Genomic DNA, 19523 nt, shown 5'->3' with positions numbered 1-19523 from the left:
TTATAAACTATTTATTAAAAAAAAGGTGATTTTAACACAAGGTTTTGAGAATTCTAATTTGTCTTCTTTTTCCAAAGTAGAAAAAGATGGAGAAGAGGCAATTGGTCATTCAATAAGCCCAAAGGACCAAACAAAAACTAGAACAGACAAATAAGAAAATACTAGTACTGATTTGAGAAAAACTAGAACAGAAATAAGTAAATACTAATACTGATTTGCCTTTCTAACACAACTTACTAGTCAAAAATGCATGGCCATCTCAAAAAGATTGAGGCCTAAAGCCAAATTTCAGAGACCCTAAGTAAGAATATCAACGACAAATTTTTAATGAAAAAGTATAAAATAAGATAGAATAATAAAATCGGTTCAAGAATTTGATAAATTGAGATACAACAATAAAATACTCAGTAAAAACCTACAAACTGGGATCAGAAAAGGTAGAGTTTATGCAAATCTTACCTCTATCCTGGGAGGTAGAAAGGTTATTTCCGAAAGAACCTCCGCTCAAGAGAAAGCATGGCAAAAAAAAAGTAAGATAAGGACAATCTATTCAATGCGGTAAGAAAATAAAAGTAACGAAAGCGAATAAGTCATGATAAAGCAGTCTAAAAAAGAACAGTAACTCTCACAGATAAATAAGATAATCGATGTACAAGAAACAATAGATAGTACCAGAAATCAAAGCGTTAAAAACTATAGAGCAAGATAAGTTGATATAATGATATCGAAAAGTGTTGCATTGCTTTAGTATCGAAAGTGTTCTAATGCTTGATATTCTGAAGAAGACAACTTGTAAACCGCGGTAAATTACCGATTGAGAGACTTTTCAATATATTGAGAATAAGAATAGTAAAAGAGAGAATGAAAAAGGTAATATATAAATAATAGTGTGGGCCCATATTAATTGTTAGTATATAAATGAAGCAAAAAAATAGCTACCCTACTCGTGTAAAAGAAACAATTAATTGAAAATTATTCCATTCTCTTATTATTACAACGATACTCACATTAAAGTTATTATACTTTTATTTTAATTTTTTTTAAAATTTAATTGTACACACATTTTTTATAATAATACATACACAATATATCTTTAAGAAAAAAACAGGTCGGGCCCCAAGGGATTGCTTCACTCGTCTTATAGTCGAGCCACCCATGCAGAAAGGTAGTACTATGTATAAAATACCTGCATTCAGGTAGGGTTCAGAGATCTAATTTAATACAAACATTTATAATTGCTCCAAATATAAATGATAGTACTAGTAGCATTTTGTAAGTAGTTAATTAAATCATTTAAAGGACACGTATACAAGTACACTTTTGTTTTGTATAAAAAGGGAGCTCTAGCCATTCCATTCCTCACTCACCATTCATAAACAAACCTCTTTCATTTGCTTCTTTGATTTCCATTCCTTTCGTTCATTTCATTTGCTGCTTATTCTTGTTCTCTTTTTCTTCCATTAGTTTCATTATTCCATTCCTTATTCCTCTCATTTTTGCTCTCTCTTCTTTTTCTTTAAAAGGTAAAGCTGCAACTTCCATTTTGCAATATTACTGTCATTTTCTTCTGTTCTGTCGGTGCGTAAGAATTTGTTTTCCAGTCTTTATCATAAATCTTTTGACGTTGTTCTCATCCCCAGAAAAAGGAATATATCTGGATTTTTAATCTTTTTTTCCACTAGCATTTACTTGAACTACTGTTCTTGATTACTTCATTTTCTGCTTTTTTTGTCATTTCTGCTTTTTTGTTAGATGATCGTCCAGATTTAGCTGCAAAAAGAACCCATATGATCAGTTTCAAAATCTTAACCATTTTTTTTTCTGTTGACTGAAAAGACGATCAGATTGTGAGAAATTTCTTGGTCGAAAAGTCTGTTTTTCAGCTAGTCAAAACATTAAAAAAAAAAGGTCTGCAAATTCAACTTTTTTTAGTGATAGAAAAATTAGATAACTAAATTTTATTGGTAGAAAAGTCTGTTCATAACCGTCACCGCTAGAATATTACGGATTATTCATTAAAAATAGCACATAAGTTTGACTTGGCTGGTGAAGGTTGACTAGAAGACAAATCAAAATTTTCTATCTACTATTCTTTTCTCCTTAAGAAATTACTCCATATTTGTGTTACACGTGTCTTTGTTTTATCAAGTAGTTTTGAGGATGTGGTCCTTTCGTTTTGACCAAGGTTTCGAGTTGGATCACTGAAATAAATAATTTTTTTGACAGAAAACATTTTACGGTTTAGTTGGACTTAACCGTAAGTTTCAGAATATTGGAAGATTAAAGAAAATGTAGTTCCTATTCAAGACATATCTATCTTCAAGAAAAATATTTTAGTATTTGATTTCGTCACAAGTTTTTCCTCTTTTTGTTTCCGAGTGAGATGTCTACTAAATTCTAGATGGCATATTCTTTTAACTTTATTCCTTTTAAAATATGACGAAAGGTGTTGCTCATATATACGTGTTTTTATTTAATTATTTATTGGTTTTCAATTGTGGTTCAACTAAAGGTGAAAAAGAATACAACATATTTTATAATAGGAAGATCGCTGTAGCTTCTCTCTGTTGTGTTTTTATTGGGGCAGATTAATTTATTTATTAACTCTCATAGTCATATTGGTTGTCACGCATAGCATAGTATTTTTTCCACATAATTATTCAATTAAGTACAGTAATAAATGTTACTATACTATTTTGGTAGGTGTACTAGTTTTACTATATAGTACTAGGTGAGGTTTGAAATTTGTTGTAGTATATTCCAGATCATTGAAAATTTGGGTGATTAGATGACTTTCTTTGACAATCTCAACTTTTTTTAATAGTACTATGTTAATTTTTTTAAAAGTTAACAGTGATATATTTGGTTTGTTACAGTTGAAAGTCATCTGAGAATTTCCAGCTGCTGAATTCAACTGCAATGGCCGAACGTGTGCTAACTCGTGTTCACAGCCTTCGCGAACGTCTTGATGCTACTTTGGCTGCTCATCGCAATGAGATTTTGCTGTTTCTTTCAAGGTATAGTCTTAGCAGATTGTTCTTTGATTTAGTTGGTGTTATTTGCCAGTTCTAATGTATGGACTAATATATGAACAAAGTGCGACCATTTCAACTGACAACTTAAAATGTTTGAGAGAACACACGTTTATTTACTTAATTATGGCTTGAGCATAGGAAGTGTATCTTGGCGTAACTCGTAAAGTTGACCTCATGTGACAAGGAGGTCACGGTTTCGAGCCGTGGAAACAGCCTCTTGCAGAAATGCAGGTAAGGCTGCGTGCAATAGATCGCCCTTCCACGGACCCGCGCATAGCGGGAACTTAGTGCACCGGTTGGGCTGTCCTTTTTTATGTCTTCAGCACAAAAATTTAGTTTAAACATGTGTATCATGGATTATTCATGCTGGTTTTGCCGGTTGCAGGATTGAAAGCCACGGAAAAGGGATATTGAAACCTCACCAGTTGCTGGCTGAGTTTGAATCAATTCACAAAGAAGACAAAAACAAACTGAATGATCATGCTTTTGAAGAAGTCCTGAAATCTACTCAGGTAATTTGTGGTTTTAGTGTTAGGTGATGGATAGCATTTATTGTCTTACTAAGATCATATATGTGTCAGTTTGTGGCTAGTATTTGAAAAGTCTGGTGTGGTTTGTCATACTAGGAAGCAATTGTCTTGTCCCCTTGGGTTGCGCTTGCCATTCGTCTGCGGCCTGGTGTGTGGGAATATGTTCGTGTGAATGTCAATGCACTTATTGTCGAGGAGCTGACTGTGCCTGAATATTTGCAATTCAAGGAAGAACTTGTTAATGGAACGTAAGTTTTAGGTTCGAAATGATGATTTGTTAAATAATATGTTCTGAACTTTTTGATTAATGTTGTGTTTTCCCCTGATGCAGCTCGAACGATAACTTTGTTCTTGAGCTGGATTTTGAGCCCTTCACTGCATCATTTCCCAAACCAACCCTCACCAAATCAATTGGAAATGGAGTTGAATTCCTCAACCGACACCTCTCTGCCAAAATGTTCCATGACAAGGAAAGCATGACCCCTCTTCTCGAGTTTCTTCGAGTTCATCACTACAAGGGCAAGGTAAACTTGTTTTTCCTGTTTGTCTATGAATTTAGTTTCTGAAAGTTGCTTTGCTTCGTGAATTTTTTAGTGGCAACTGATTTATGATTTTCTGTGCAGACAATGATGCTGAATGACAGAGTTCAGGACTTAAACACTCTCCAAAATGTCCTAAGGAAGGCTGAGGAATATCTCACTACCCTTTCCCCTGAAACTTCATACTCGGTATTTGAGCACAAGTTCCAAGAAATTGGCCTAGAGAGGGGCTGGGGTGACAATGCTGAGCGTGTTCTAGAGATGATCTGCATGCTCCTGGATCTCCTCGAGGCTCCAGACTCATGCACTCTTGAGAAGTTCCTTGGTAGAATTCCTATGGTTTTTAATGTGGTCATTCTTTCACCTCACGGATATTTCGCCCAGGAAAATGTCTTGGGTTACCCCGATACTGGAGGCCAGGTGCACTGCTTATTTGTAACACCTTACGCTTTTCCCTCTGAAACTTATTTGCGGCAAGTTCTAAGGTCCTCCTTCCTTAATTTGCAGGTTGTCTATATTTTGGATCAAGTTCCGGCCTTGGAGCGTGAGATGCTCAAGCGCATAAAGGAGCAAGGACTTGATATCAAACCGCGTATTCTTATTGTTCGTATCTCCAATAATTGCGTTTAAACTTATGATTGTGCAGGATTTGATCTGTTCAAATCTAATGACTGATTTTCCTTTTTTTTTTTTTTCCCTCAGGTTACTCGGCTGCTGCCTGATGCGGTTGGTACCACTTGTGGTCAGCGGCTTGAGAAAGTGTTTGGAACAGAGCATTCACATATTCTTAGGGTCCCCTTTAGGACCGAGAAGGGCATCGTTCGCAAATGGATCTCTCGCTTTGAAGTCTGGCCTTACATGGAGACATTCACTGAGGTGAAGCAAGCTTTCTCTATTCATTTTTCAATCTTCCAATCTGTTTTGGCAGCAATTTTTCACTTACTAACACTTTGGCTTTCGCTAAAACTTCGGATTTTATTACATTAGGATGTGGCAAAAGAAATTGCTGCAGAACTGCAGGCAAAGCCAGATCTTATAATCGGCAACTACAGCGAGGGCAACCTTGCTGCCTCCTTGTTGGCTCACAAGTTAGGTGTAACTCAGGTCTGTAATGTTTGTCACCTGTTATTTCAACTTTGCATTTCCTTTCATTTGCAACTAGAAGTTAAGAGTTCTCTCTCTTTTATCTTTTCCGTCTATTTTGCCTTCTGCAGTGCACCATAGCTCATGCGTTGGAGAAAACAAAATATCCTGATTCTGATATCTACTTGAAGAAATTTGATGAAAAATACCATTTCTCAGCCCAGTTTACTGCCGATCTTATTGCAATGAATCACACCGATTTCATAATCACCAGCACTTTCCAGGAGATAGCGGGAAGGTATTACATCACAATGGATTTCCGATATGATTAAATTAGTTAATTTAATCCTACTTCATTGTGTTTGATCCTAAAACTTTTCTAAATTTCCCAGCAAGGACACTGTTGGACAGTACGAGAGCCACATGGCTTTCACGATGCCTGGATTGTATAGAGTTGTTCACGGCATTGATGTGTTCGATCCCAAATTCAACATTGTGTCACCAGGAGCTGATATGAATCTCTATTTCCCCTACTTCGAGAAGGAAAAGCGATTGACAGCATATCACCCTGAAATTGAGGAGCTGCTGTTTAGCGATGTTGAGAATGACGAACACATGTATGTTACTAAACTAGCAATCCTGCTGCAAAATTGTGGCTAATTATGTAAAAAAGTTTTTACTGAATAGATTTGTGCTTCTATCAGGTGTGTGCTGAAGGACAGGAATAAGCCAATTATATTCACCATGGCTAGATTGGATCGAGTGAAGAACTTAACTGGACTTGTGGAGTTGTACGCCAAGAACCCACGGCTAAGGGAGTTGGTTAACCTTGTCGTGGTTGGTGGAGACCGAAGGAAGGAATCCAAAGATTTGGAAGAACAGGCAGAGATGAAGAAGATGTATGAACTTATAAAGACGCACAATTTGAACGGCCAATTCCGATGGATTTCTTCCCAGATGAACCGCGTGAGGAATGGCGAACTCTACAGGTACATTGCCGATACTAGGGGAGCTTTCGTGCAGCCTGCATTTTACGAGGCTTTTGGTTTGACTGTTGTTGAGGCCATGACCTGTGGTTTGCCTACGTTTGCAACTAATCACGGTGGTCCAGCTGAGATCATCGTTCACGGGAAGTCTGGTTTTCACATTGATCCATACCACGGCGAGCAGGCAGCTGAACTTCTAGCTGATTTCTTTGAGAGATGTAAGAAAGAACCTTCACACTGGGAAGCCATTTCCGAGGGCGGCCTTAAGCGTATACAGGAGAAGTAAGCAAGCTGCTACTCTTTTCATTTTTGCAAAACCTACCATGATCATTATTAAGCTCATTTTTGCAAAACCTACTTGTTATTCTTTGTTGCTTCCTTTTCCCTGTTTTTTGAGCCGACGTTTTATCGAAAACATGCTTTCTACCTTCACAAGGTAGGGGTAAGGTCTGCGTTTGTTATTATTGTTGTTGTTGATTCTCTGCGAATTAATTAAAAGGTACACATGGCAAATCTACTCGGATCGGTTGTTGACACTGGCTGCTGTTTATGGATTCTGGAAGCATGTTTCCAAACTTGATCGTCTTGAAATTCGTCGTTATCTTGAAATGTTCTATGCTCTAAAATTCCGCAAACTGGTGAGTTTCACTGCTTTCTGCACTCTTCCAATTGTTAGTTGAGTGCACTCATTTAAACTGTAGCTAAAGCTGTTGTAAATCTTCAGTTAAGCAGCTGCTAATGAAGTTTTTATCTTTTGTTTTTGGTTCAGGCTGAAGCTGTCCCGTTGGCTGTTGAGTAAATTGATCTGGTTGTTATCCACATTGTCTTAGAATATGTTGTCTAGTTCTCCTTATTTCTCATTTGTATCTTTTTGCTTTTCTACTTGTCTTTTTATTTGCATTTTGTTCTGTCTGTAGTTATCAAGAGGATTGCAAATTTGACATTCTGTAGCTTAAGTGCGAATAAAAATATCAAATTTCAATCTGTTTATCCTGCTTTCTTAAGACTTTACATTCTGTTATTGGAATTGACTCAAAAAGATAGCATTATTTCCTAGTTATTCCAGTTGGAAACATATTCACTCTAGAGTCTAGAGAATGACTTTTGTTACCCTATGTTATTATAAGGTCAATTTTGCCAACCACACTGGAGACAACTATATTGGATAATGTTGAATTTCCTGCCCTATATTGACAAAGGTCAAAATAAGAATCAAAGGCAAACTTTATAACTTTGACAACCTTGAGTCCTTGACGAGAAACCTTATTAATTTGGTATATTTTCTAATAGAGAAATAATTTTGTCGTTAGAAGAGAAAAATGTGGATGAGGAGAAAAAGAATGGATATAAAAACTTGGGATTATTAGTCTAACTAGTTTTTGGACTGTGTTCCAAACTCATGTCTTACAATACAAATAAATGACTTAAATAAAGGGGATAAATGCCACGTGAAAAATGATTTGGGTAAGCGATATGGTTTTAAATTCAAAATAATTGAATATGTAGATATGATTTTGTTCTTTACTGTTATTCCTACCCAACTTGGACACCATCCCGAATCGAGGTCGAAAGCACTGCTAAAACACTATCGCGAATCGATGTCGAAAGCACTGCTAGAACACTGGTTTGATTTATTTTACTATTCAGATTATCTATTCAATTCCTGGTTTATCAATTGGTATTGGATTAAATCACGTATCCTTAAAAGTTAAAACCACTAAATAAGTTTAATTGTTACTCGAATTTTAGGGTAAACAGTTTGGCGCCCACCGTGGGGTTAAGAATAATAGTGATCCAACGATAAAAAAGTGGAGACATACAATTCTTGAGTTGATCAGATACCGGGGGCACCGCCAATCTTGAAAGGGACGGATTCACTGAAAAACATATACAAAAACGCTGCTCTCTATTTCACATACTATCTATTACTGTTCATCATTGTTTATTTTGTGTTCTTTACTGTTCTTCTTACCCAACCTCGAGACCATCCCGAATCGAGGTCGAAAGCACTGCTAGAACACTAGTTTGATTTATTTTACTATTTAAATTATCCATTCAATTCCTTGTTTATCAATTAGTATTGAATTAAATAATGTATCCTTAAAACCACTAAATAAATTTAATTGTTACTCGAATTTTAGGGTAAACAGTTTGGCGCCCATCGCGGGGCTAAGGATAATAGTGATTTTTCAGTACTGATTTTGGTGAAACACACTATTTTACGCTTGTTCTTGTCAAGTATATTTGCTTTCACGTTAAAACATGTCAAACTCACAAAACGCATTCACACACGGTGACAATGGCCTCGGATTCCATGGTGAAAACGAAAATGTGATTGCTCTAGGAATCAAAGTGCCACAGGCTAATCACGGGGGAGCACCGGTTGCCAACCCCATCGATGTCAGTTCACATGTTGCTCTAAATGCGGACTTAGGCGTAGATCTCAATGGGAGTGTACGCAGAGAAGGCCGATCTAGTGGCCAAGGAACACAGGGCAGAGGAGACGAGGGAGTCAGTCTCAAAGTAATATTCGAGATGCTTCAGGCTCAGCAAGCCGCTATTGCTCAGTTACAAAATCAACATAGAGCTACGAATAGGGTCGAGTCGAAAATTACTTGCCTTACCGAGCTAGTGCCGGAGAGGCTGAATGGTAACGAATCGGGGACTGATCCTGCGATAATTAAAATGCTGGAGGAGCTCACCAAAAGAATTGAATCAGGGGAGAAGAGAATCGAAGCCAACGATAAAAAAATGGAGACATACAACTCTCGAGTTGATGAGATACCGGGGGCACCGCCAATCTTGAAAGGGATGGATTTACTGAAAACATATACAAAACCGCTACTCTCTATTTCACTTACTATCTATTACTGTTCATCATTGTTTATTTTCTGTTCTTTACTGTTCTTCTTACCCAACCTCGAGACTATCCCGAATCGAGGTCGAAAGTACTACTAGAATACTAGTTTGATTTATTTTACTATTTAGATTATCTATTCAATTCCTTGTTTATCAATTAGTATTGGATTAAATCACGTATCCTTAAAATCACTAAATAAGTTCAATTGTTACTCAAATTTTAGGGTAAACCATCCCCGAAAGCACATTTCTCGGGGTTGAGCTTCGTGTTGTATTTTCTTAAAATCTCGAACGTTTCATGGAAATAAGCCAAATGGTCCTCTGCGCGCAGGGACTTAACTAGCATGTCATTAATATAAACCTCCATTGATTTACCTATTTGATTCACTGAAAAACATATACAAAAATGCTGCTCTCTATTTCACTTACTATCTATTACTGTTTATCATTGTTTATTTTCTATTCTTTACTGTTCTTCTTACCCAACCTCGAGACCATCCCGAATCAATGTCGAAAGTACTGCTAGAACTCTGGTTTGATTTATTTTACTATTCAGATTATCTATTCAATTCTTTGTTTATCAATTGGTATTGGATTAAATTACGTATCCTTAAAATCACTAAATAAGTTTAATTGGTACTCGAATTTTAGGGTAAACAGTTTGGTGCCCACCGTGGGGCTAAGGATAATAGTAATTTTTCAGTACTGATTCTGGTGAAACACACTATTTTACACTTGTTCTTGTCAAGTATCTTTGCTTTCACATTAAAATATGTCAAACTCACAAAACGCATCCACACACGGTGACAATGGCCTCAGATTCCATGGTGAAAACGAAAATGTGATTGCTCTAGGAATCGAAGTGCCACAGGCTAATCACGGGGGAGCACCGGTTGCCAACCCCATCGATGTCAGTTCGCACGTTGCTCTAAATACGGACCTAGGCGCAGATCTCGATGGGAGTGTACGCAGAAAAGGCCGATCTAGTGGCCAAGGAACACATGGCAGAGGAGACGAGGGAGTCGGTCTCCAAGTAATATTCGAGATTCTTCAAGCTCAGCAAGCCGCTATTGCTCAGTTACAAAATCAGCATAGAGCTCCGAATAGGGTCGAATCGGATATTACTCGCCGTACCGAGCCAGTACCGGAGAGGCCGAATGGTAACGAATCGGGGACTGATCCTGCGATAATTAAAATGCTGGAGGAGCTCACCAAAAGAATTGAATCATGGGAGAAGAGAATCGAAGCCAACAATAAAAAAATAGAGACATACAACCCTCGAGTTGATCAGATACCAGGGGCACCGCCAATCTTGAAAGGGATGGATTCACTGAAAAACATATACAAAAGCGCTGCTCTCTATTTCACTTACTATCTATTACTGTTCATCATTGTTTATTTTCTGTTCTTTACTGTTCTTCTTACCCAACCTCGAGACCATCCCGAATCGAGGTCGAAAGTACTACTAGAATACTAGTTTGATTTATTTTACTATTCAGATTATCTATTCAATTCCTTGTTTATCAATTGGTATTGGATTAAATCACGTATCCTTAAAATCACTAAATAAGTTCAATTGTTACTCGAATTTTAGGGTAAACCATCCCCGAAAGCACATTTCTCGGGGTTGAGCTTCGTGTTGTATTTTCTTAAAATCTCGAACGTTTCATGGAAATAAGCCAAATGGTCCTCTGCGCGCAGGGACTTAACTAGCATGTCATTAATATAAACCTCCATTAATTTACCTATTTGATTCACTGAAAAACATATACAAAGATGTTTCTCTCTATTGCACTTACTATCTATTATTGTTCATCATTGTTTATTTTTTTTTCTTTACTGTTCTTCTTACCCAACCTCGATACCATCGCGAATCGATGTCGAAAGCACTGCTAGAACACTGGTTTGATTTATTTTACTATTCAGATTATCTATTCAATTCCTTGTTTATCAATTAGTATTGGATTAAATCACGTATCCTTAAAACCACTAAATAAGTTTAACTGTTACTCGAATTTTAGGGTAAACAGTTTGGCGCCCATCGTGGGCTAAGGATAATAGTGATTTTTCGGTACTGATTCTGGTGAAATACACTATTTTACGCTCGTTCTTGTCAAGTATCTTTGCTTTCAGGTTAAAACATGTCAAACTCACAAAACACATCCACACACGGTGACAATGGCCTCGGATTCCATGGTGAAAATGAAAATGTGATTGCTCTAGGAATCGAAGTGCCACAGGCTAATCACGGGGGAGCACCGGTTTCCAACCCCATCGATGTCAGTTCGTACGTTGCTCTAAATGCGGACCTAGGCGTAGATCTCGATGGGAGTGTACGCAGAGAAGGCCGATCTAGTGGCCAAGGAACACAGGGCAGAGGAGATGAGGGAGTTAGTGTACAAGTAATATTCGAGATGCTTCAGGCTCAGCAAGCCGCTATTTCTCAATTACCAAATTAGCATAGAGCTCCGAATAGGGTCGAATCGGAAATTACTCGCCGTACCGAGCCAGTACCGGAGAGGCCGAATGGTAACGAATCGGGGACTGATCCTACGATAATTAAAATGCTGGAGGAGCTCACCAAAAGAATTGAATCAGGGGAGAAGAGAATCGAAGCCAACAATAAAAAAAATGGAGACATACAACCCTCGAGTTGATCAGATACCAGGGGCACCGCCAATCTTGAAAGGGATGGATTCAAAGAAGTTTGTACAAAAACCCTTTCCTCCAAGTGCGACTCTGAAGCCTATTCCAAAGAAGTTTCGTATGCCAGACATACCCAAATATAATGGTACCATAGATCCCAACGAGCATGTTACTTCATATACATGCGCTATCAAGGGTAACGATTTAGAGGATGATGAAATCGAATCTGTGCTGTTGAAAAAATTCGGAGAGACCCTTTCGAAGGGAGGAATGATTTGGTATCACAACCTGCCACCAAATTCAATTGACTCATTTGCCATGTTAGCATATTCTTTCGTAAAGGCACATGCCGGGGCCATAAAGGTCGCAACGAGGAAATCATACCTTTTCAATGTATGACAAAGGGATAATGAAATGCTAAGGGAGTTCGTGTCCCAATTTCAAATGGAACGCATGGAGTTGCCACCGGTCACAGATGATTGGGCCGTTCAAGATTTCACCCAAGGGTTGAATGAGTGGAGTTCGGTAGCATCACGTCAGTTGAAACAAAATTTGATCGAATATCCAGCTGTAACTTGGGCAGATGTGCACAATCGATACCAATCGAAGATCAGGGTCGAGGATGATCAATTGGGAGCTCCTTCTGGTTTAGCACATCCTAACATGTCAGCAGTTAAAAATCAGAGGGACATCGACAGGGAGCCAAGGTCGAACAAAGACCGATATCAACCATATACCGCAGATCGAAGGAACAATAAGGATAATGATTTAGGACGTAATTCCGCTCGGAACGATCGGAGAAGTGATCGAGGACAGAATTCTCGGGGAATTATGAGCAAGAGTGGTTTTGACAAGTACGCCGATCCCACAGAAGCACCTCGGTTATCGGAATATAACTTCAGCATTAATGCATCAAGCATTGTATCGGCAATCGGAAGGATCAAAGATACTAGGTGGCCCAGACCCATACAAACTGATCCTTCTCAAAGAAACCCAAATTTGATATGCAAGTATCATGGCATGCATGGTTACAAAACCGAGGATTGCAGGCAATTAAGGGATGAGGTAGCCCGTCCATTAAATGAGGGCCACCTTCGAGAGTTCCTCAGCAATCGAGCCAAGAATTATTTCAGAGAAAGAGACGCCAACAGGAAAAGTGAACAGGAGGAACCCCAACATGTCATTCATATGATCGTCGGTGGGGTCGAGATTCCACAGGGACCCATATTCAAACGCACTAAGGTATCAATCACTAGAGAAAACGAACCCGAGATTATGTGCCCGAAATTACTTTATCATTCAACGACGAAGAAGCAGAAGGCGTTTCTCATCCCCACAACGACGCTCTGGTAATTTCTATCTTATTAAATAAAGTTCAAGTTCAACATGTTTTAGTGGATCCAGGTAGCTCGGCGAATATCATCCGATCGAGGGTCGTGGAGCAGCTCTGCCTACAAAATCAAATCGTGCTCGCAGCTCGGGTCCTAAACGGCTTCAATATGGCCAGTGAAACAACTAAAGGGGATATTATTCTACAGGTGAACGTGGCTGGAACCATTCAAGATACTAAGTTCCACGTGATCGAGGGTGACATGAGGTGCAATGCCCTACTCGGAAGGCCTTGGATCCACAATATGAGATCAGTCCCTTCGACTCTCCACTAAATGATAAAATTTCCGACATCAGACGGTGTAAAAACAGTATACGGGGAGCAGCATGCTGCAAAAGAAATATTTGCGGTCGATGAAGTAACACCGATATTGACACTATCAGCCTCGGAAAGGTCAAATATCAAATATAAATAGGAAGTTAAATAACAATCACAGCCACCAGCCTCGACCGAATTGAGGAAGCGGGAGATAGAAGAAGAGGAGGATTTTCTGACCCCTCGAACTTTTGTTTTTCCCGAAGATACTGACGCCACCAAATTAACAATCGAAAAGCTGGAACGGGTTGTATTGATCGAGTACCTGCCCGAGCGAAAGGTATACCTGGGAACGGGATTAACCCCCGAACTCAGGAAAAAACTTATTCAATTTCTTGTTGATAACATAGATTATTTTGCATGGTCCCATTTAGACATGACAGGGATTCCACCAGAGGTAACGACACATCAGCTAAGCCTGGACCCTAGATTCAAACCGGTGAAGCAAAAGAGAAAACCCCAGTCCGAAGTAAAGCATGCATTCATAAAGGACGAGGTAACTAAACTTCTCAAAATAGGATCCATTCGGGAGGTGAAATATCCCGAATGGTTAGCCAATGTAGTTGTAGTCCCTAAAAAAAGGGATAAACTTAGAATGTGTGTAGATTATAAGGATTTAAACAAGGCGTGCCCCAAAGATTCTTTTCCACTGCCTAACATCGATCGCATGATCGATGCCATAGCCAGCCACGAGATCCTTACTTTTGTCGATGCCTATTCCGGGTACAATCAAATCCAAATGAACCCGGAAGACCAAGCAAAAACTTCATTTATCACCAAGTATGGAACATATTCTTATAATGTAATGCCCTTCGGGCTAAAAACTGCAGGAACTACTTACCAACGCCTAGTGAATAAAATGTTCGAAGAACAAATAGGTAAATCAATGGAGGTTTATATTGATGACATGCTAGTTAAGTCCCTGCGCGTATAGGACCATTTGGCTCATTTGCAGGAAACGTTCGAGATTTTAAGCTCAACCCCGAGAAATGTGCTTTCGGGGTTGGTTCGGGCAAGTTCCTTGGCTTCATGGTATCGATTCGGGGAATCGAGATCAACCCCGATAAAATCAAGGCCATCGAAGACATCACCATTGTGGATAGTGTAAAAGTCGTACAGAGGCTAACTGGGCGAATAGCTGCCTTAGGCCGATTCATTTCGAGGTCATCGGATCGAAGCCACAGATTTTTCTCTTTACTCAAAAAGAAGAACAATTTCGCCTGGACCCCAGAATGCCAAAAGGCATTGGAAGAGTTGAAGTGATACCTATCGAGCCCACCACTGCTTCACACTCCAAAGGCATATGAGAAGCTTTACTTGTACTTGGCAGTATCGAAAATTGCGGTAAGTGGTGTCCTAGTTCGAGAAGAGCAAGGTATGCAATTTATTATGTAAGTCGAACCTTAGGAGAAGCATAAACTAGATATCCACACTTAGAAAAATTAACACTTGCACTGATAAGCGCCTCTAGAAAGTTAAGACCATACTTTCAATGTCACCCAATATGTGTATTAACCACTTATCCACTTCATAATATTTTGCACAAGCCCGAACTATCGGGCCGATTGGCCAAATGGGCCGTCGAACTCAGTGGGTACGACATTGAATATCAACCTCGGATGGCCATCAAGTCTCAAATTTTAGCGAACTTCGTGGACGATTTCGCACCAACCCTCGTACCCGAAGTTGAAAAGAAACTCTTGTTAAAACCGGGTACGTCATCGGGGGTATGGACCCTTTTCACAGACGGTGCTTCAAATGTGAAGGGGTCCAGGCTAGGCATCGTTTTGAAGCCGCCCACGGGTATCACTATTAGGAAATCTATCAAAACTTCTAGGTTGACTAACAATGAGGCCGAGTACGAGGCCATGATTGCAGGTCTCGAGCTAGCTAAAAGCTTGGGGGCAGAAGTCATTGAAGCCAAGTGTGACTCTTTACTGGTGGTGAACCAAGTAAACAAAACCTTCAAAGTTTTAGAGGATAAAATGCAAAGGTATTTGGACAAGCTGCAGGTAACTTTGTACCGTTTCAAGGAATGGACTTTACAGCATGTATCTCGAGAACAAACAGTGAGGCTGATGCACTTGCAAACTTGGGGTTATCGGTCGAGGAAGATGAGATCAGCTCGGGGACTGTCGTTCAACTCTCGAGATCTGTGATCGAGGAAGGTCATGTCGAGATAAACTCTACAAGCTTAACCTGGGATTGGAGTAATAAGTATATTGAATACTTGAAGAATGGAAAGCTCCCATCGGACCCTAAAGAGTCGAGAACCCTACGAACCAAAGCTGCTCGATTCACATTGGCTGAAGATGGAACATTATACAGAAGAACATTCGATGGACCATTGGCAGTGTGCTTAGGACCAGGAGGCACCAATTATGTTTTATGAGAGGTCCATGAAGGCACTTGTGGGAACCACTCCGGTGCCGAATCACTGATTCACAAAATCATTAGAGAAGGATACTACTGGGATAGCATGGAAAAAGATACTAAGGAGTTTGTTCGAAAATGCGATAAATGTCAAAGGTTTGCACCGATGATCCATCAGCCCGGAGAACAACTTCATTCAGTCCTATCCTCATGGCCATTCAAGAAATGAGGGATGGATATCGCCGGCCCTCTTCCATCGGCCCCAGGTAAAGCTAAATTTATTTTATTTATGACTGACTATTTTTCTAAATGGGTTGAAGCACAGGCGTTCGAGAAAGTGAGAGAAAAAGAGATTATAGACTTCATCTAGGATCACATTATGTGTCGATTTGGGATACCCGCAGAAATAGTATGCGGCAATGGTAAACAATTTATCGGCATTAAAGTGACGAAATTTCTCGAAGACCATAAAATAAAAAGGATATTGTTAACACCGTATCACCTAAGTGGGAACGGACAAGCCGAATCGACGAACAAGACTATCATCTAAAACCTGAAGAAAAGGTTGAACGAAGCTAAAGGGAAGTGGAGAGAAATTCTACCCGAAGTCCTTTGGGCATATCGAACAACATCGAAGTCCAGTACAGGGGCAACTCCAATTTCCTTAGTATATGGCTCCGAAGCTTTGATTCCAGTCGAAGTCGAAGAACCCAGTGCCAGGTTTTGACATGCAACGGAGGAATCAAACCATGAGGCTATGAATACTAGCCTCGAATTATTAGATGAAAAACAAGAAGCGGCACTCGTTCGAATGGCTGTACAAAAGCAACGAATCGAAAGGTACTACAATAGAAGAACCAACCTTCGCCACTTCAGGGTCGGGGACTTAGACCTAAGGAAGGTCACCATCAACACTCGAGATCCTAATAAAGAGAAGCTCGGCCCGAATTGGGAAGGATCCTATCAAGTCCTCGATATAGTCAAAAAAAGGGTCTTATAAACTCGTTACGATAGACGGCGAACCACTGTCAAGCAACTGGAACATATCACTTCTCAAACGATATTATTGTTAAGGTATGACTTTCTCCCTTCTTTCGTTTATATATATTCGACACTAACTCATTGCAGGAGTTCGACCAAAGACATCGAGACCTCGGGTTTTAAAGTACGCGTTGCACTCTTTTTTCCTTAGATCGGTTTTTATCCCAAATGGGTTTTTCCGGCGAGGTTTTTAATGAGGCAACAATTATGTGCTACCTGAGGACAATTCAACAGTATCCAAGGCTTCTTTGCAATCAACCTCGAATACTGGAGGTCATCACCCTCGGATGTTGTATTCTCGAGAATAGTACTTCATGTCAAAGGACCTCGATAGGGAAGCTTTGTAATGGGCCAAACGGTCAAGTGAACCGTGTCCATATAAATTAGTCGAGCCTCGATGGCAAAACATGTGCGCATGTATAAACTATTCAAAGAAGCATTCTCTCTTCATTTAAACATTTTGTGTCTCGAAAAAAATCCTCTACTATACAAACCTCATGTTTATGATATTGTGAGAAATGGCTCAAGAGCCAAAATGCAAATATACACTTGGGGACTACCATCGACGATAGGCATATTCGAGTTATCTAAACTCAAATTCATAAGACCTCAAAGAGGCACTCCTCGATCTATAGGCTAAGGTAACCATTCTCGGGGACTTACATTTCAAACTAGTTCGAAATGTTATTGGGAAATAAGCCCAAGAGGCATACCCGAAGGCTACAGCCAAAATACATACCCGAAGGCCACAACCAAACTAAAGGCTACGACCTAAATAACGTGGATCAGAGACTTCCGAATTTCGCAATAACGATAGGCCTTCAAATTCTCTGAAAAACCGGTTAAAAAAGGTTACCCTCGACAAATAATCAAAAGGGCTTCGATAAAATCAGCCCTCGAAAAACCTTAAGAGGTATCAAATTATCTTTAACACAAATGTGCTAAGGCACAAAAAGCAAAAGGGTTTCAACCGACATCAGATCCTCAAACAACCCAATGGGTAAAAAAAAGAAATACATGCTAAGGCATAACAAAATTTTTACTAAGTCTTTTAAGACGAAAGGGGAAAATAATAGCCGTCTTTTAGAGGCCATATGGGCCCAACCTAAAAGGTCCTAAGGGCCAATACATTTAGAGTTCGAGAATTTGTTCTCACTCAACTCGGACCTAAGGGTTCCACTATTCCGAGTTCAAATAAAGTTGACTTGAATTTAGCTCAAGGATCCGCCATAAAACCTTAAGGGGTATGTTACTATAAGTTCGAAAATTACCCATTATTTGATAAAAAACCTAAGGGTTTGCTCTATTCTAAGTTCGAAACATACTCGAACTTAGTTATAAAAACAGTGCAGTCATGGTATCGATCAAGCCATCCGAACGCTCGAGCATATTATTGAGCTCGGGGACTCGCCCTTGCGCATCTAAAAAACCTAAGGGTTTATTCTAAAGTTCGAATTAGTGTTCACTCGATTACAGAGACTACAACAACAAAATTTTCACAAGGCAAAAGCACAAAACACGTTTGAACATAAAACCGAGAAGACATTCAAAAGAAGTTTTTCTATTATATATTGGTAAAAAAGGTTATGTACAAAAGACCGATCAAGGTCTTACAAAACGAGAAATTAAGCCCTAACTACGATCAGTTTTGACCTCTTCTCCGGGAGCAACTTCCCCTTCAGGCCCCTCATCGGATCCGCCTCGACTGCCTTCTTCATCATCGCCTTCGTCATCGAAGGAGGCAAGCTGCTTGGCTTCAGCTTCAAGCACCTTGGCTTGGGCTATCTCCTCGGAGAGGTCAAAACCTCGAGTATGGATTTTCTCGAGGGTTTCCTTATGGGATTGACACTTTGCCGAGTCAATGATCCATTGCTCTCAGTCAGAAGCCTCCCTTAGCTGTATTTGAGCAGCCTCAACATCGGCCCGGTACATGGCAATGGACTTGGCCGCCATGACCATTGTCTTCTCGATATCCGCCTTGGCCTCAACAAGCCCGATTTCAAGATCCTCGATCCTCTTGGCTTGGGTCGAACTTTTCTCTTTGACGCCCCGAAGTTGAACCTCGGCCGATGACCGTTTGGCCAAGGTAGTTTCTTTTTCCACAGCCAGGCGGTCCATATTATCCTTCCACCGATCACAATCGGCCTTTACCTGATCGACTTCTCCCAGAAGCAGCTCGATCCTTTCAACCTTTTGCTACAACTAAGATAATGAAGTATTAGCCTCCACAGTTGGGTCGAGTCCGTACTTTATCAAAAGGATGCTCACTTGCTTATCTAGTTCGGCCTCTTCCTCACGAGCCTTGGCCAAATTCGCTTGAAGGTCCTTTATAGTTTCGTCTTTTTGGCCGCAAAGAAGCTTCAGAGCGTTCCTCTCCTCCGACACCTTTTGGAGCTCGGTTTCACACTGGCTGAGGTCAGCTCGAAACTTGGCGAAGGCCTATACAAAAAAGGAAAACACAAGTCAGATTTAGAGAAAAAGAAAAAAAAGAGTAAAGAAAAGAAGTGCAGTAAACTAATTCTTACCCGAGATAAGAGACGTTGGGCCACTTCTAAAAGATTAGAAGCGTCACTGATCTCAGAGGCATCATCGACTCCAGTAAAGCAATCCCAAAAGGGATCCCCTACACTAGAGCCTCCGCCTATATCAGGGGTCTTCAACTCTAGAGCTTCCCTTAGTTCCTCCTCAGAAAAAGTCGGAAGAGAAGGCAAGTGACCTGCTTTCAT

General features: G+C 39.8%; 2 protein-coding genes across 2 annotated transcripts; one reads left to right on the top strand and one right to left on the bottom strand.

Moving 5' to 3' along the window:
* Positions 1-1356: 1356 nt before the first annotated feature.
* Positions 1357-7161, top strand: LOC104116324 (sucrose synthase). The gene is made up of 14 exons (XM_009627151.4): positions 1357-1523; positions 2877-3017; positions 3421-3547; positions 3662-3813; positions 3897-4089; positions 4189-4524; positions 4612-4707; positions 4807-4980; positions 5092-5208; positions 5319-5485; positions 5580-5804; positions 5892-6455; positions 6673-6811; positions 6943-7161. Exons 2-14 carry the CDS (start codon positions 2920-2922, stop codon positions 6970-6972), a joined length of 2418 nt encoding a protein of 805 aa, XP_009625446.1. The 5' UTR covers positions 1357-1523; positions 2877-2919; the 3' UTR covers positions 6973-7161.
* An 11511-nt stretch (positions 7162-18672) lies between these two features.
* LOC138895197 (kinesin-like protein KIN-14N) lies at positions 18673-19523 on the bottom strand. The gene is made up of 3 exons (XM_070179864.1): positions 19323-19523; positions 19066-19236; positions 18673-18993 (listed from the first exon to the last, which is right to left on the bottom strand). The coding sequence occupies exons 1-3, from the start codon at positions 19521-19523 to the stop codon at positions 18673-18675; spliced, it is 693 nt and encodes a 230-aa protein (XP_070035965.1).

Source organism: Nicotiana tomentosiformis, chromosome 7, assembly GCF_000390325.3.
Source record: "Nicotiana tomentosiformis chromosome 7, ASM39032v3, whole genome shotgun sequence".
NCBI lineage: Eukaryota > Viridiplantae > Streptophyta > Magnoliopsida > Solanales > Solanaceae > Nicotiana > Nicotiana tomentosiformis.
This window is presented reverse-complemented; position numbering and strand designations above follow the sequence as displayed.

Bases quoted from the DNA above. Each gene is read 5' to 3' on its own strand.
- LOC104116324 (XM_009627151.4), top strand. From the start codon at position 2,920: ATGGCCGAACGTGTGCTAACTCGTGTTCACAGCCTTCGCGAACGTCTT. The intron at 4,090-4,188 runs GTAAACTTGTTT...TTTTCTGTGCAG, and splicing joins TTCATCACTACAAGGGCAAG to ACAATGATGCTGAATGACAG. The intron at 5,805-5,891 runs GTATGTTACTAA...TGCTTCTATCAG, and splicing joins GTTGAGAATGACGAACACAT to GTGTGTGCTGAAGGACAGGA.
- LOC138895197 (XM_070179864.1), bottom strand. From the start codon at position 19,523: ATGAAAGCAGGTCACTTGCCTTCTCTTCCGACTTTTTCTGAGGAGGAA. The intron at 19,237-19,322 runs GTAAGAATTAGT...TTTTTTGTATAG, and splicing joins CCCAACGTCTCTTATCTCGG to GCCTTCGCCAAGTTTCGAGC. The intron at 18,994-19,065 runs GTGAGCATCCTT...TCTTAGTTGTAG, and splicing joins AGGCCGAACTAGATAAGCAA to CAAAAGGTTGAAAGGATCGA.